Source organism: Myotis lucifugus, unplaced genomic scaffold (assembly GCF_000147115.1).
Source record: "Myotis lucifugus unplaced genomic scaffold, Myoluc2.0 scaffold_32, whole genome shotgun sequence".
Classification (NCBI taxonomy): domain Eukaryota; kingdom Metazoa; phylum Chordata; class Mammalia; order Chiroptera; family Vespertilionidae; genus Myotis; species Myotis lucifugus.
Window position 1 is genome coordinate 615,813 of NW_005871080.1, and position 17,611 is coordinate 633,423.

Here is a 17,611-nt window from a genome sequence, read left to right on the forward strand (position 1 = left end):
TACATATCCTTTCCCCTGAATTCTCCACACAACAGATTTCTCAATTTCACTGTACACACCAATAATTTTATTCTTGTATTTGATTCTGCATACAATTTTGAGTTCTACAAGATGGGTGTCAAAAAAAATGCCCTGATATGTATGCTTTTAGCCACACTATCCATTCACTCATTTATTTACTCAGCAAATAATTACATACCTAACCACATGCTAGGTACTATACTAGGCAGTGAAATTAAAAGAAAAAAATTCCCCTGCTCTCAATGAGCATTATGTTTACTGAGCAACAGAGGGCAACAATCACAACTGAAAGCGGTCAATGCCACACTGAGGGTGCAAACATGGCACAGGAGAGCTTGAGGTAAATAGTGCCAAGGACTTAAAGGGGTCAGAAAAAGGCTCTTAAAGGTAATCCTAAAGATGAGATTTGGAAAACAAGTTATGTTTTAACAAGTGGAAGAGAGAAGTAAAGGGCTATGTGAAGCCATGGAAGCATTAGAAAATAAGACGTAAGTTAGAGAGTTGCAAGGAGCTCATTATTATAGCTGAAAGTATGAAGACAGGAATTGGGGGTGTGAGGTGTTGGGACTATAAGAACTATATGGTGAATGAGTTGAAGCTTCTCTTCCTCAGGAGCTTAGAGTCAAGAAAAGGAAATTCTCTCCAAAAGGTCATTTCAGTAAGGCTGGTGTCATAGTGAAAGAACACACAGGGAACTGTGGCTGGACAGGCACAACAAATGTTAAAATTTTATCCTATTCACAACAGAGTCTTTGAAAAATTCTAAATCGGTAATGATTACAACAGTGGCTGCGTGGACAACGGACCGGAAGGCATGAAGCTAGAGCAGAAGGGCCAATAAAGAGGTTTCTGCCAAACCCCAGGCAAGCAATATGATAGGGCTGCACTAGGCCACCTTACTGTGGCAATTTTGCAATGTCTTTTTCTAGTCAGGCTAATGGGGATTCTTTCAAATCTATCATAAAAGAAGAAAAAGAAAAATCCAGAGCAATATTATCTGAAGTTTCTTGTATTTAAGGGCTTAAAAGGAGTTATATAAAAAAGTAACTTTTTAAGCTTTCCTGTAAAAAATAACACCTAAATAACACAAGATTAAGTTTTACTACAGATAACCTTAAAGCCAATAATAATCACAAAGGTAAGCAAATTGTGGAAAATCAATTTAATAAAAAAGTAGTATACATTGAAAATGAAAATAAGAGACTATGTAATATAAAAACTTGAGAAACTTTAAAAAAACGTAAGTAGAAAAGCAGAATAAAAAATTGTATGTATAGTATGAAATTGCATAGTATATAGAATATATATGCTGATAGACTAAAAGGTTAAAATAATTTTCTGTTATTTTTATTCAAATTTCTTATAATAGAATAAAATGAAAAACAAACAAATAAACACCAATACAAAATTAATGTTTACTGTATCCAATGGGCCTGACCTGGATGGTTACACCCAATTTCTTCCTTCTTGGTTTCCTAGAATAGATTTTACAAATAGTCCTATTGTCTGGCTATACTACTATTAAAATAAAATAAAAAATGGATACTTTAGCTTGACAAATTCTTAAAATTCCTATTGTGAACAGTTATCGCCTTCCTGATGCAAAGATAAGGCAAATTCAATAAGCTAAAGGAACTCAAAATGAAAGAATACAGAGGAAACATATCACAAATAATGTATGCATGTGTGTTTTTCTTGAGTGCTTCAGTCTCTGGAAAATGGTTATGACACCTAACAGACTTATAAGTCATTTAAAAACAACTGAATCAGTCAACAAACATGCCATTCATTGAGTATCTATAAGCCATGCACTTTATTCTAAAGATAAAAAAAACAAAAGAAAACAGTCTTCTGTCCTCAAAGAACTCACAGTTTAAAAGGAGAGAAAGAATGGCTGCATATAACTGCAATGACATATGGTGAATCCTCTAATAGAGGTATGTACAAAATACTGAGATAAGCAAAGAAGATAGGTAGAATGAGAAAAGTAGGTAAACTTTATAAGTGAGTTAGGCCTTAAATGAGCTATAAGAAGGGAAAGAAGACTTGAACAGCACATGCAAGTAATTGTGACATGTAAAGCAAGGCAAATGTGTATGATTTTTAGTTAAGGCCTATGTTGCACAGAGTAAGGGAAAAAACAACAGAAAATGAGGTTAACAGAGCTGTCAGGGAATAAATCACAAAGTAGCTTGTATTCAAAATGGAGAATCCAGCTATTACTAAATTCTGTCACAAAACATCAATTACAAATGCACCATGACTTTATGTACAGTAAGGAAGAAAAAAGAAACTTTATGCTGGAGTCTATTAGGAGACTTCATAGTATACTCCTACATAAAGCTGCATGCTCTACCAAAGGGCAACAACCTCAGTGTACGGTAAGAAAATAAACTGGTCATGCAGAAAGGAAAAGCAAAGAACTTTGCATTTCTCTACTTGCCCTTAGGTAGAAGGAAGGGGAAAATCTCCCCCTGAGAACTGAACTCCAAGCAGGTCTATAGTCTGAACTAAAGCTACCAGTGTGGTACAAAAACAAACAAAGAAAACAAACAAGACAAGAATTTAAAATGCTCTCAGATTGGCAAGTGTCTCAGATGCCTGGCAGAAACAAATGTAAATTCTCTTTAGTTAAACCAAACTTCAATCCAGGTCAATAACAATTTAAAAATGCAATCTCATTTCAAAGATGACAAATGAAAAAATATTCATTGTGGAATCTACTTAAAAAACAGATCTTATAGTCCTGTGACTATGAATCTGAAGATGTTTCAGAATTACTTGAGGAACTGCTAAAACATTCTTTATAACAGTTGCATACCAGAGATTATTAGATAGGTAGGCCTAAACAAAATGCTGGAATCTCTATTCTAACAAACTACCCGAGGGTGGGTGCGTGTGCGTGCACTATTAGACAAGACAGTAGCATGTCTGTGAGGAGTTGGTTGAAAACTCCTACTATCCTATATAATAAAAGCATAGTATGCAAATTGTCCCCTCGAATGGAGTTCTTCTGGGAGTTCGACCAGGGGGCGGGCCAGCCGGGGGAAGAGAGGGAGGCCCCGGCGCTGGCAAGCGGCTGGGGGATGGGAGGGAGGCTCTGGCTAGCAGCAGTGGCAGGCGGCCAGGGGAAGGGAGGGAGTACCTGGCTGGCAGCCAGCAGCCACTAGGGACCCTACCAGTGCACGAGTTTCATGCACTGGGCCTCTAGTAGACAATAAAGAACAGTAGGATTTAGACTGACACTTCGGGAAGACACTCTGGTGGTGATGGACTTTGTGAATAGATAAATTAGAAAAGGGTAAGGAGATGGGGGTAGTAATATAATAATTAGGAGGTTATTAAAAGAGGCAAGAGATGGTGATCATTTAATTAGTAACAATGGAAAGAAACGAGTGTATAAAGGAGGCAGAATTAGAATTTTATAAAAACTAGTGCTATACAAAATCCTACACTACATTAATATCAAATGCTCCAAATGCAACTAACACTTGAAATGATCTCCAAGTTCAGATATAAGCACAGAGAGATTTTATTACTTAATGTTTTACATTTCTATTAATCAGTATATACAAATTGAAAAATGTAAATCTCTTTGGGCAAAAGAGAGAAAGGATTTTAAATTACAAACAGAAAATAATGAATTAAAAAACTTACGCTGAATATGAATGAACTGTTTGGGTTGTTTAAACTCTCCTTTGTACAAGCGATTGTAATAGTTGACGTTGCTCTCTGCCTCAGGAACTGGAATGACCATGCTCTCTTTTTTCTCTCTAAACACTTGCTGTGCTGAAATAGCTCGCTGTAAGTGATGTTCCTGGAAAATGTAAAGTAGGCAACATAAGTTGTTTTAATAATGTTACTTTAATGCATAAATATATTTAAGTTTTACTTGGTTTAATAATAGCAAGGTGCTTTAAGAATCAATTATAAACAGTTCCTTTGCTGCAAAATTAGGAAAACATTGCTGTTGCTCTCCTTTAATACTTGTGGTTCATAGTTAGATGTCACCTTAGATCAGCGGTTCTCAACCTGTGGGTCATGACCCCTTTGGGGGTCGAACGACCCTTTCACAGGGGTCGCCTAAGACCATCGGAAAACACATATATAATTACATATTGTTTTTGTGATTAATCACTATGCTTTAATTATGTTCAATTTGTAACAATGAAAATACATCCTGCATATCAGATATTTACATTACGATTTATAACAGTAGCAAAATTACAGTTATGAAGTAGCAACGAAAATAATTTTGTTACAAACAAATATGCAAATGGCAAGAAAATAATTTCTATTGCAGATTTTAAATGTCTTCTGCATTTATATTGCAAAAACTTCAACAATACAAAATTCTGGATAATTCAAAGAAAGATAAAATGATGCTCAACAGACAAAGTTAAACAAAAACTTCTTATAAAATATACCAGATTCTAATACTTTCAATCACCTCCCACTTAATGCATACTTTCTCCCTTGACCCACAGTGGACCATTACCATCTAACCAGCTATAACCTTGTGGAAGGAAAATTAGGTTATCTTACCCCCAAAAAATTCCCCTTCATATTCAGATTAAAGGTTTTTTAAAATCCCCTAAAACAAAACAAATTGGAAGGAGAGCAGCAAGAAAAGCCCAGATGGAAGGAAATAATAAAGATCAGAGCAGAAATAAATGACACAGAAACTAAAATACTGGTACAAAACATAAATGAATCCAAGAGGTGATAAACAAGAAAAGATAAACAAGACTGATGAACTCTTAGCCAGACTCATTGAGAAACAAAGAGAGGGGACCCAAATAAAATTAGAAATGAAAGAGGTGAAGTAACAACAGACACCACAGAAATACAAAGGATTGTAAGCAAATACTATGAACAACTACATGCCAACAAACTGGACAACCTGGGAAAAATGAACAAATTTCTAGAAACATATAAATCTTCTAAAAATGAATCAGGAAGAATCAGAAAACCTGAATAGGCCAATAACAACGGATGAAAATGAAGTAATTAAAAAGCTCCCAGCAAACAAAAGATCTGGACCTAATGGATTTACAGGAGAATTTTACCACACAGGAGATTTCAATAATAGATAGATCAATCAGACAGAATATCAACAAAGGAAAAGGACTTAGACAACACTACAGATCAACTGAACTTAATGGAACATTCCATTCAACAACAGCAGAACACTCATTCTTCTCATGCACTCACAAAACATTTCCCAGGATAGATCACACACTAGGGCACAAAACAACTTTTATCAAATTTAAGAAGACTGAAATCATACCAAGTATCTTTTACAATCACAACAGAATGAAACTAGAAATCAACAGCAACAGGAAAACTGAAAAATTCACAAATGCAGGGGTAGGCAAGAGTAGATTTACAGTTGCCCATATGGAAAATAATACAATAATTAATAAATAACACAACAGTAAACTCTGTTTTGTGTATTCACAACTGTAAACCTAATTTTCCCCACCCCTCGACATGAAAACTGAACAATACACTTTTGGACAACCAAAGGATAAAAAGAAATTACAAGAGAATTTAGAAAATATTGACACAAATGAAAACAAAAATTCAAAATTAAACTTAAGGGATGTAGCAAAAGCAATATTATGAGGGAAGTTTATAGCACTAAAATCCTATCTACATTAAAAAGATTTCAAATCAACAACCTAACATTACATTTCATGAAACTAGAAAAAGAACAAACAAAACGTAAATTAGCAAAAGAAAGACTATATTAGAGGAGAAATAAAATAGAAAATAAAAACATAGGGGGAAAATCAATGAAACAGAAAGTTGTTTTGAAAAGATCAATAAAATTCACAAATGCTTAGTTACTGAACTAAATAGGAGTAAACCCAAATACTAGAAATCAGAAATGAGACATTAAAAATGATGTCACATAAAGAGAATTATGAGACTACTATGAACAATTAGACACCAATGAATTGGGTAATCTAGAAGAAACAGATAAATTTCTAGAAACATGCAACCTATCAAGATTAAATCATGAAAATAAAAAGTCTGAACAAACCTGTAACTAGAAAAGCTCATGGCCAGATGGCTTCACTGGAGAAAGAATTAACAACAATCCTTCTTAAACTCTTAAAAAAACACATTAAAGAAGCCCAGCCAGTGTTGCTTATTGGATTGAGCATCATCCCATGCACCAAGAGGTCACAGATTCAATGGACAGTCAGGGCACATGCCTGGGTAGCCGCTTGATCCGTGGTAGTGGGCAAGCAGGAGGAAGCCAATCAATGTTTTGCTCTCACACTGATGTTTCTATCTCTCTCCCCCTTCCTCTCTTAAAATAAATAAATGAATAAAAAACATTTTTAAAAAATTAAAGAAAAGGGAAAATTTCCAAAGTCATTTTATGAAGCCAATATTACCAATACCAAAATCGGAAAAAAATACTGCACGGAGGAGGGTGAAGGAAGGAGGAAATGGGTTAAGGTAGTCAAAAGGTATAAACTCACAGTTACAAGATTAATAAAATTCTGGGGATGTAGAGTATGGTGACTATATATCATGACCAAGTGGGATTTATTCCTGGAATGCAAGATACAAAAATTTATCAATATAATGCACCGTAATAAAAGAATGAAGGACAAATACCACCATGATCATTTCAATTAATGCATTAACAAAATTCAACATTCTTTCATGAAAAACACTCAACATACTAGGAACGGAAGAAAATTACTTCAACTAGTAAACAAATTAGAACTAATAAATTTAACAATGTTACAGGATATGTCAACACACAAAAATCAGTTGTTCTTATATACTAACAATGAGCAATCTGTAAAGAAATTAAGCCGAAACCGGTTTGGCTCAGTGGATAGAGCGTCGACTTGCGGACTGAAAGGTCCCAGGTTCGATTCCGGTCAAGAGCATGTACCTGGGTTGCAGGCACATCCCCAGTGGGAGATGTGCAGGAGGCGGCTGATTGATGTTTCTCTCTCATCGATGTTTCTAACTCTCTATCCCTCTCCCTTCCTCTCTGTAAAAAATCAATAAAATATATTTAAAAAAAAGAAATTAAGAAAACAATCCCATTTACAACAGCATTGAAAAGAGAAAAATACTTAGAAAATAAACTTAACCAAGGAGGTGAAAGAATTATACATGAAAAACCACAAAACACTGCCGAAAGAAATTAAATAAGACATAAGTAAAAAGGAAAGACAAATTTGTTTTCATGTATTGGAAGACCATTTTAAAAAAAGAAATACCATATGATCAAGCAATCCAACTTCTGGGTACATATACAAAGAAATGAAAATGAGATTTCCAAGAGATATTTGCACACCCATGTTCACAAGAGCCAAGTGGTAAAAACAATCCAAGAGTTTATTGACAGATGAATGGATAAACAAAATGTGGTATATACATGTAATGGAATATTACTCTGCTGTAAAAAGAAAGAAATCCTGACACATGCTACAACTTGGATAAACCTTACGAACATTATGCTAAATGAAATAACCCAGCCACAAAAAGACCAACACTGCATCATTTCACTTATAAACAGTATAAAGTAGTCAAATTTATAGAAACAAAAATTGGTTGCCAGGGGTTTGAGGGAGGAGGAAAAAGGGAAGATGTTGTTTACTGAACAGAGTTTCAGTTTTTAAAAATGAAAATAGTTCTAGATATCTGTTGTAATAACAGATAAAAATTTAGTGGTTTGTTTTTTTACATGTATAGAACACCTCAATTCAGATTAGCCATATTTTAAGTGCTCAAAAGCCACAAATGACTAGTGGCAACATATTGGATAGTGTGGTCCCTCTTCACATGGCTTCCTTCAACCAAGACTTCAGCAAAATTCTGTATAGACAAACACACATATTTCAAAGATGGGGAAAGGCTGGAAGACTAATATTGAAAATCTGCACATCAAAGTGGAAATAATGCAGCTAAAAATGGGAGAATGAAAAAAACCTTCTCAAATACCAAATATAAACCTATATAATAAATGCCTAATATTCTAAGTGTCTGGTCGGCCATTCAACCAATCAAAGCATAATATGCTAATGATATGCTAAGGCTGCTCAACCGCTTGCTATGACGTGCACTGACCACCAGGGGGCAGACACTCCAACTGGTACGTTAGCTTGCTGCTGGGGTCCAGCCAATCGGGACTGAATGAGATGGGCCAGACATACCCTGGAGCCCTTCCATGGCCCCTCCCTGGCTGGCCAACCTCCTGCGTCCCTCCCCGGCCCCGATCGTGCACTGTTGGGGTCCCTCGGCCTGGCCTCTCACAATCTGGGCTGAGGGACCCTGCTCCCCCCAAGTGCACAAATTTCGTGCACCAGGCCTCTAGTCTTTTTAGAAAAGAGCAAAAAGTAAAAACAGCCAATATAACAAAAATTTTAAAAATTAAATATGAAAGAATTGAGATCAAACATATTTAGTCACAGCAATAAATGTAAATGGTCTTTACTCATCTATGAAAACAAGATTTTCAACTTGTCTCATAACCCAAGACTCAACTATATGCTTATACAACACACACACACACACACACACACAGTAGGTTCCAGTTATTCAGAAAGAATAAAATTAAAGGCCAGAATAAAATTAAAGGCACAGATGAAAGTTTACTATGTATAAGAAGACAATAAGGCAAGCAGAACTTAATATCAGACTAGTAGAATTCAAGCCAAAGAACAATAAGCATGACCTATAAACCACAATTCACAACAGATTTTGAATATCTACGTATCATTTGTAAATATCTATATCTATGTATTGTGAGTATATACAGGGTATCCCAAAAAATGTATACACACTTTAATAGCTGATAGCTCAATTTTGAAAATGAAATGATTTTAATAAACACTGCCTTTATAATTATTCAAAGTGTGTGTATACATATTTGGGGGACACCCTATATTTGAATATCTATGTAATTTATGATTATCTATACATCAAATAACATAGCAACCATTTTACAAAGCAAAACTACAGGATATGCAAGTAGTAATAGGAAGAAACAGTAATAATCAGTAACTTTAACACAACACTCAGCATAAGGCAAATCAAGGGGACAAAAAACAATCATGGATCTACCTATGCAACTTAATAAGGCAGAATTAAACAGTTTATATCAAACTTTATACCCAAAGCCCCTTCTTATCAAGTACCAATAGAATTTTCATAAAACTAATCAGATAGTAGTTAAGAATTACAAAGATCAGATATTACAGATGTAGAAAGTATAAGGACAAAGTGAAAATTCTCTGAGCATATACCCTTTGTATTGTTTTGAATTTTAGAACCATGTTAATGTTTCATGTAATCCTATATAGTAAGAGGCTAATATGAAAGTCGACCGAACAGCTGAACGACCGGTCGCTATGACGTGCACTGACCACCAGGGGAGTGCCACTCAACCAGAAGTAGGGCTCATGGTTGGTGAGCACAGCAGCGGTGGTGGGAGCCTCTCCCACCTCCACACGCTAAGGATGTCCAACTGATGGCTTAGGCCCGCTCCCCACTGGGCCTAAGCTGTCAGTTGGACATCCCCTGAGGGCTCACTGTGAAAGGGCGCAGGCCGGGCTGAGAACCCCCACCCCCACAAGAATTTCGTGCAACAGGCCTCTAGTCTAAAAATAATTAAAATCAAAGAGGATGTGGGGAGAACCCAAAATAGAATGCAAAGAGAAAAAATTGAAAACTCACTTATTAGAAATGAATACCCATATACCTACCAGGAAGGGGATGGAAAAGAAAGGAATTTAAGTTCCTTTAGAAAATAATGATGTGAGACTCATCTGTAAAATTTAGTTAAGATATACTTTAAAGGTTTATTGTGATGGTTATGTAAGTTAAAGTGTTCAGAATAGTCCATGGCATAAGGAATAAAAGTTTCTTGTTTTTATTAAAACATATCATAAAGGTACAATATTCAAAATAGTGGAATTTTAAGAACAAAAGCAAAAAAATTTAGAAATCGTGACAATTAAAAACCTTTTTCAACACCCATTCAAAACAAAAATTTCTCTGAAAGAAATGTGTTCAAGCTAATAAAGAGCAAGCACCTATGAAAAACCTATATCTAACATCATACTTAATGGTCAAAGAGTGAGTGCTTTCCTCCTAAGATCAATAACAAACTAATAAGGAAGTCTGTTCTCACCACTTCTAGTCCACATTTTACCAGAAGTTTTAGCCAGTGCAGTAAGGAAAGAAAAAAATAAGAACATACAGATTGGAAACAAAAAGGTAAAACTATTTACACATGATATGATCATGTAGGGAGAAAACCCTAAGGAATCTTAACAGAGCTGATAAAATTAAAAGGTAAATTTAACAAAAGATTGCAAGCCAATAATAAAAATTCAATTTTATTTCTATACATTAGTAACTGAAAAATGAGAAAAAAAAGCAGTATCATTTATAACAGCATCAGAACTGAACATTTAGGGTTTAACAAAGTATATGCCAAACTTGCACAGCAACATAAATTGAGAAATATAACATGGTCATGGACTAGAAGGTTCAATAACAAAAAACAAAAAAAACTTTCTCAAGTAAATTTCACCCTAAACTGATCTAGATATAGACTCATCATAATCCTAATAAAACCCCAATAGGCTTAAAAAAAAACCCACAGAAATGGACAAGCTGATTCTAAAAGTCATATGAAAAGGCAAAAGAAACAGAATAGTCAAAACAATCTTGAAAAAAATTTTTTTAAAAGAATTTGAAGAACATGCACAATTTGATTACAAGCTAAATCATAAATCTAAGTTAACAACAGTGTGTTACTGGCATAAAGATAAACATACAAAGCAATGGAGATAAAAGGAGTCTAGAAACAGACCCACATACACACGGGTAATGAATTTTAGACAAAGGTGCCAATTACATGGGGGTAAGGAGTCTTTTCATCAAATGGTCTGGACATGAGCTGGTAAAAAAAAAAAAAAAATGAGCCCAATATTCCTATCTCATACTACACTCAAAATAGATCACAGATTTAAACATAAAGCCTAAATTATAAAATATCTACAAGAAAATATGGGAAAAAATTTTAGTGACCCTGGATTTGGCAAAGATTTCTCAGGACATAAAAAGCATAAATTACAAATGGAAGAATTAATAAGCTGAACTTCCTCAAAATAAAAAAATTGTGCTTTTCAAATTACATTAAGAAAACAAAAAGATAAGCCAGACTGGGGAAAAATATTCACAATATATGTGAGAAAACTTGTATGTAGAATATACAGTGAGGCAAAGTAGGTTTATAGTTGTGAGTACACAAAAGATGTGTGCTTGCATGATTATTGTATTATTTTCCATACAAACAACTGTATAAAAAGAACTCTTATAACTCAATAAGAAAACAATTTAACTTTTAAAGAAAGCAGACACTTCATGAAGATACAGGAATTGCCAATAAACACTTTAAAAGATGCTCAAAATCTTTTTATCAGGGAAATCCGTATACATAAAAGGCTAATATGCTAAGTGTCCAACCAGTCGCTATGATGCACCAACAGGGGGCAGATGCTCAATGCAGAAGCTGCCGTGACGTGCACTGGCACCATGAACCTGGCACCCACAAAGCAACATTCGGCTTCCCCTAAGTGGGACATAGGCCCTGCCACCACCCCAGAGTGACAGCCCATCAAATTGCAACGGATGCTGCCGAGACACCTTGGCGTAAAATGCGGCCCACAGCCCAGCCCAGCCCGGAAATGGTCGCTGTGGGAGCCGGGTAATGACATCACGTAGCAACGCCCGGCTTCCTCTCCCTAGCGATGACTAACCTCCTTGCAGTTTCTTCAACCCAGGAACACGACCTGCTTTATAGCCGGGTGCAAACATTTCACACTTTAACCAATGTCTGTGAAGCGTTTTCCCATGCCTCATCTCATCTGATCCTCATAGAAGTCCTGGAGCAGGTAGACAGGAGACTCGGTAGAATACTATTTTCTTTTCAATAGCCAGAAAACAGAGATTTAGAAGTTTAGAAACTTGACCCGACTGAAAATAAGTAATGGTGGGCCTTGAAAATGACTTCAGGTTTTCTCACTGCACAGAATATAGTCAAACACTGCTGCAGTTAAATATTTTACCCTTTGTTCTCCCTGCGTAATCTACAATAATAATCTCCTTCCTGTTGATATTTACTGCTGTGTTGCTGACAATTACCTGAAAGAGAAGTTGAGGTGCTTCACTGGGCTGGCAACAGTCTAGCTACATCAGAAAGCAGGTCTAATTAAGCAAGTTTATTCTATATATATATAAAAGGCTAAGTTGACTCATGCATGCACGATACATATAAAGCTCTTGCTGGTGCCAATCGCACGCGTGTTTGGATATGTCATTGTCGATCGTGAATTTGGTTGACACTTCTGTTACAGAGACAGGGCAAACAACAATATTAAAATATTTCTTCTAATAAATTTCCTTTCAATGTGCATGAATCCATGCACCAGGCCACTAGTGTAAAATAAAACCACAGAAAGTTTTGACTACACACCCACAAAATGACTAGAATTAAGAAACTGACCACAACAAGTGATGGGATGTTAAATGATATCACCACTTTGGAAAACTGTCGGGCAGTTGCTTATAAAGTAAATATTCATTTTATCATTTGACCCAGCAATCCTACTGCTAACAAAGTATGTACCCGAGAAGTGAAATGCCTATCCACAAACAACTTGAACATAAATGTTAACTGCAATTTTACTCACAATGGCAAAAAACTGGAAACAAATGTACATCAACAGTTGAATAGATAAGAAAAGTGAGTATACTTATTCAATAGAATATTTGGTTAAAAGAAAAAAAGGAATGGAACAAACTAATCACACTCAGGATCTCAAAAGTATACTGAGCAATAACTGCACACAGGCAGCTACATACTGTGTTATTCCCTTATATGAAGTTTGAGTACAGACAAAACTAACCAACAGTGATTGAAATCAGATCAGTAGTTGCCTGAAATGGGGGTGGAGGATAAAACCGTAAAAAGGTTAAAAGGAACTTTTGTAGGGAGTGAAAATATTCTATTCCTTGTTTGGGGTACTGGTTACACTGGTGTATTTCTTTATTAAAACATAGAACCACACACAAAATAAATGCTTTATACTATAAAGTACAAAGCCAATTTTTAAAATCTAGAAAAATTAACTTGTGTGGTAAAAAATATTTAACGTAAATAAAACATGGTGGCTAGGCAATATTTGCAATGCTGGTAAAATTGTGATGAGTAAAACAAACACTTTCAAGAATGAGTGCTAGAAAATGTGTTAAAGTGTAAATTGGCATGTTCTGGAGAACAGTTTGGTAATATATTTCTAAGCCTTAAAAATCTTCTAACAGTTAACTTATTATTTAAACAACTAGAGGCCCAGTACACGAATTCATGCATGGGTGGGGTCCCTCGGCCTGGCTGGCAATCAGAACTGATCGGGGCTATCTCACCCGTCCCAATCGGGGCCGTCCTGGCCAGGGGGAGGGACAGCGGGAGGTTGGCCAGCTGAGGGAGGTTGGCTATAGGAGTGCACTGACCACCAGGGGGCAGCTCCTCCGTTGAGCATCTGCCCCCTTGGTGGTCAGTGAGTGTCATAGCTACCAGCTGGTCATCCGGTCATAATGGTCATTTAGGCTTTTATATATATAAATAATAATAATAAGTAAAACTGGAAGCAAGCTAATTATCTCCATCACTGGATTAATTGTAATTTAGTATATCCATACAATGGACTTATACACTGCCACTTAAAATTTCTTGAAAAAGAATTTAATATTTGAAAATGTTTATGCATTAAATAGAAAAAGCAGGAACCAAAATCACACATTGAAGATAATCTCAAATAGAATAAGGTAAATAGATGATACATGATGGGATATATAAACACAGAATTAGAAAGTAAAAAAATAGAAAAAAAAATCTGAAAAAGAAATGTGCCAAAGTATTAGGTGGTGAAATTATAGATGGTCTTTATTTTCTTCTCTACATTTTCTACAATTTACCCAAAGAGCAACCAGTGCCAATCTTTAAAATCACTTAAAATGATCCTTTTAGAATCAAAGAAAGGAAGAGATAAAGGAAGACCAAAAAAAAAAAAAAAAAAAAAAAAAAAAGATCCTAGAGGAGTCCTTATCCTATCTATTTAAAACTGCTTCTCTTCTAATACTTCCTAAATCTGATTCTCAGCCCTGGCAGCATATTAAAATTACCTGGAAGGCCAAATATAGACTCTATGGGAGATAAAAGAGGCAGCAGAAATCAGTTAAAAGGCTTTAGCATCTTACTTTCACTACAAAGATGAAATACGTACAGTGAAATATTATTCAGCCATAAAGACAAATGTAGTACTGATTTATGCTACATTGTGATCTTTATAAACATTATGCTATTTAAAAGAACGCCGCATAGTATATGATTCCCTTTATAGGAAATGTAAAGAAATAGACAAAACCATAGAGAAAAAAGTATATTAGTGGTTGTAGTAGAGTATTAGGGGGAGTAGGATGAAGAGTGACTAATGGGTATGAGATTTCTCTTTAGGGTGCTTAAAGTGTTCTGAAACAAAATAGTTGTTATGTTACAGAAGAGTGTGAATATAAGAAAAACCATGGAGTTGCTCAATTTCATATGGTGAATTATATGTTATGTGAAAGTTTATCACAAAAAAATTTGCCCCCGCCTCCCCGCCTAAAAGATGAAGTGACAGTGGATGAATTTACACTTCTACCTGAAGCAACAACAACAATAAAATATGACAAGAGTTGAAACAATGGTTTTCCAGGCAGTGGACATCAGGCAATGAAAGACTTAAAAGAAGGAAAATAAAACCAGATGAGTGAGACTATGTCAGCCTCTGCTTACTACCTTGAAAGAGTTTCCATGCCAAGGAGCAAAAGAATGAACTGAGGCAGAGCCTAGACTTCATGAGCTGCAGAGACAGAAATAAGAGGCCAGGAAGACTAAGGCACCTTTCAAGTTCATGGCAGAATACCGAAGAGGAAAGAACTACACAAAGATAGAACCCAGGAAATCTGCAGAGGGTTCCCTGGAGTATTCAACAGAGAGTCTTCAGCACACAAATGTGACAATGAGGAACAAACTTCCCCAAAAGATTAGAGGGAACAGTGCCTGTCATTCAGGGTCAGGAAGAGTACCTGTTCCTACCAGCCAGACTGGAAAAAAAGACAAGCTGTATACAGAGGAACAAAGATACAGATGACATCGGATTTCTCATCAGAAACAATGCGAGAAAAGACTGGAACATTTTCAATGAGTACTAGAAGAAAAAACTGACAACTTGAAATTCTGTATCCAGAATATCGTTCAAAAGCAAAGCAAAAATCAGAGATATGTTGTACAACAATATGCATATAGTTAACAGTACTGTAACATGTATTTATAACTTGTTAAAAGGATAAATTCATGTTATGTGCTTTACTACACACAAAAAAGGCAAAATAAAGATTTTTTTTTTAGACATACAAAAACTGAAAATATTCCTCACCAGCAGACCAGCATTATAGGAAATGTCCTTTGGGAAAAAGGAAAATGATACCAGATGGAAGTCTGAATATAAGACAAACTGATGAAAAGCAGGAGTAGTGATAACTACAAGAGTAAATAGATACATCTTTTTATATTATTTTAAAGTATTTGAAAAATAAGTGGTTGTTTAAGTAAAAATAGTAAGAATGTATTATAGAGCTTATTATATATGACAACAATAATAAAAGGGCTGGGCAAGAGGAAATGGCAGTACACTACTATAAGGTTCTTACACTATACATAAGTGATATATCACTTGAACATAGACTATGATTAAATAAAAATCCTATCTAATAAAAAAGGGAATATGCTAATTGACCCTCACGCTGTCGCAAAGATGGAGGCGCCCACAGCCAATAAGGAGGGAAAATGCTAACTGACCCCCTGCCCTCAAAGATGGAGGCGCCCACAGCCAATAAGGAGGGAATATGTTAATTGACTGCCCCACCCTCAAAGATGGTGGCGCCAACAGCCACAAGATGGCGGTGCCCAGTCCCCTCAGCCCCGCTGGGGCGGCCACTCTGCATGCCTGCCTCCGGAGTCCCTCAGTCCCCTCAGCACCCCATTCGCCCAGGGCCAGACCGAGGTGCAGGCAAGCCTCAGATGATGGCTGCCTTGCTGCCCAGAGCCGGCTGAGACTTGCGCTGCCGGCAATGGCAGCAGCAGAGGTGTGATGGGGCGTCGCCTTTCCTGATCGCCGGGTCGCCTCCCGCCCCTGAGGGTTCCTAGAGTGTGAGAGGGGGCAGGCCGGGCTGAGGGACCCTCCTCCATCGGGCCTCTGGTGTATATTATAATCCCCAAATCATAGGTTCTCAACTTTGGCACTACTGATATTCTGGGCATAAATTCTTTGTTGTGGGAGGCTGCCCTGTGCACTGTAGATGTTTAGCAGCATCCCTGACCTCTAACCACAAGAAGTCAGTAGCATCCCCCAAGTTGTGAAAATAAAAAAATGCTTTCAGACATTACCAAGTGTCCTCTGGGAAATAAATCAGACCCCGCTGAGAATCACATTCCTGAAGCAATCACTAAATTAACAAAACAAAGTTATTGCTAATGAACTAAAAACAAAGGTAAAATGGAATCATAAAAAGTACTCAACTCAAAAGAAGGCAGAAAAGGAAAAAGGAACAAAGGACAGAAGAAACAAAGAGAAAACAGTAGCATAACAGAGTATTACCTAACCGTATCAAAAAATCGTATCAAATCTCAGTAAAATAGGAATAGAGGGGAACTTTCCTCAACTTGTCCCCTCTCACTACTGTGTTTCAACATCATACAAGAAGTTCTAGCAATGAGACAAAAAAAAAAAAAGGAAATAAGAGGTATAAAGATTGGGAAAAGACATAAAATTGTCTTTGTTTGCAAATGAAGTAATCATCTATGGAGAAAATCTGAAACAGACAAAAGACTCCTGGAACTACTATACCAAGGTTGCAGGATTCAAGGTTAATATACAAAAGTAAATTTCTTTCCTGTATACCAACAATGAACAAGTGGAATTTTAAATTAAAAACAATACCATTTACATTAGCAACACCCAAAATGAAATGTTTATGTATAAATCTAACAAAATAGATACAGTATCTATGAGGGAATATCATAAAATTCTGAAGAACAAAATCAAATAGAAGAATGAAGAGATAGTCTATATTCATGAATAGGAACACCAACATTGTCAAGATGTCAGTTCTTCCCAACTTGATCTACATGGTGGGGCAAAAATAGGCTTACAGTTGTATGTGAAAGTTTAGTTTTGTATTATTATTTATTAACTAGAGGCCCGGTGCACAAAAATTTGTGCACTCGGGGGGGGGGGGGGTCCCTCAGCCCGGCCTGTGCCCTCTCGCAGTCTGGGACCCCTCAGGAGATAATGACCTGCTGGCTTAGGCCTGCTCCTGGGTGGCAGAGGGCAGGCCCAATCCCTAGGTGCAGCCCTGGTCGGGCTCAGAGCAGGGCCGATTGGGGAGTTGGGGTGCCGCCTCCTGTCATGCACAGAGCAGGGCGGATTGGGAGGTTGTG

The 17,611-nt window shown here is 36.4% G+C and overlaps 1 protein-coding gene across 3 annotated transcripts in view; it reads right to left on the reverse strand.

The window, feature by feature from the left end:
• EPC2 (enhancer of polycomb homolog 2) overlaps positions 1–17,611 on the reverse strand; it is a 120,664-nt gene that overhangs the window by 76,181 nt on the left and 26,872 nt on the right. For all 3 annotated transcript variants that reach the window (XM_006086861.3, XM_014454151.2, XM_023752420.1), the window contains exon 2: positions 3,679–3,838. In XM_006086861.3, the coding sequence (XP_006086923.1) occupies positions 3,679–3,838 (160 nt within the window). The remainder of the gene's footprint in view (positions 1–3,678; positions 3,839–17,611) is intronic.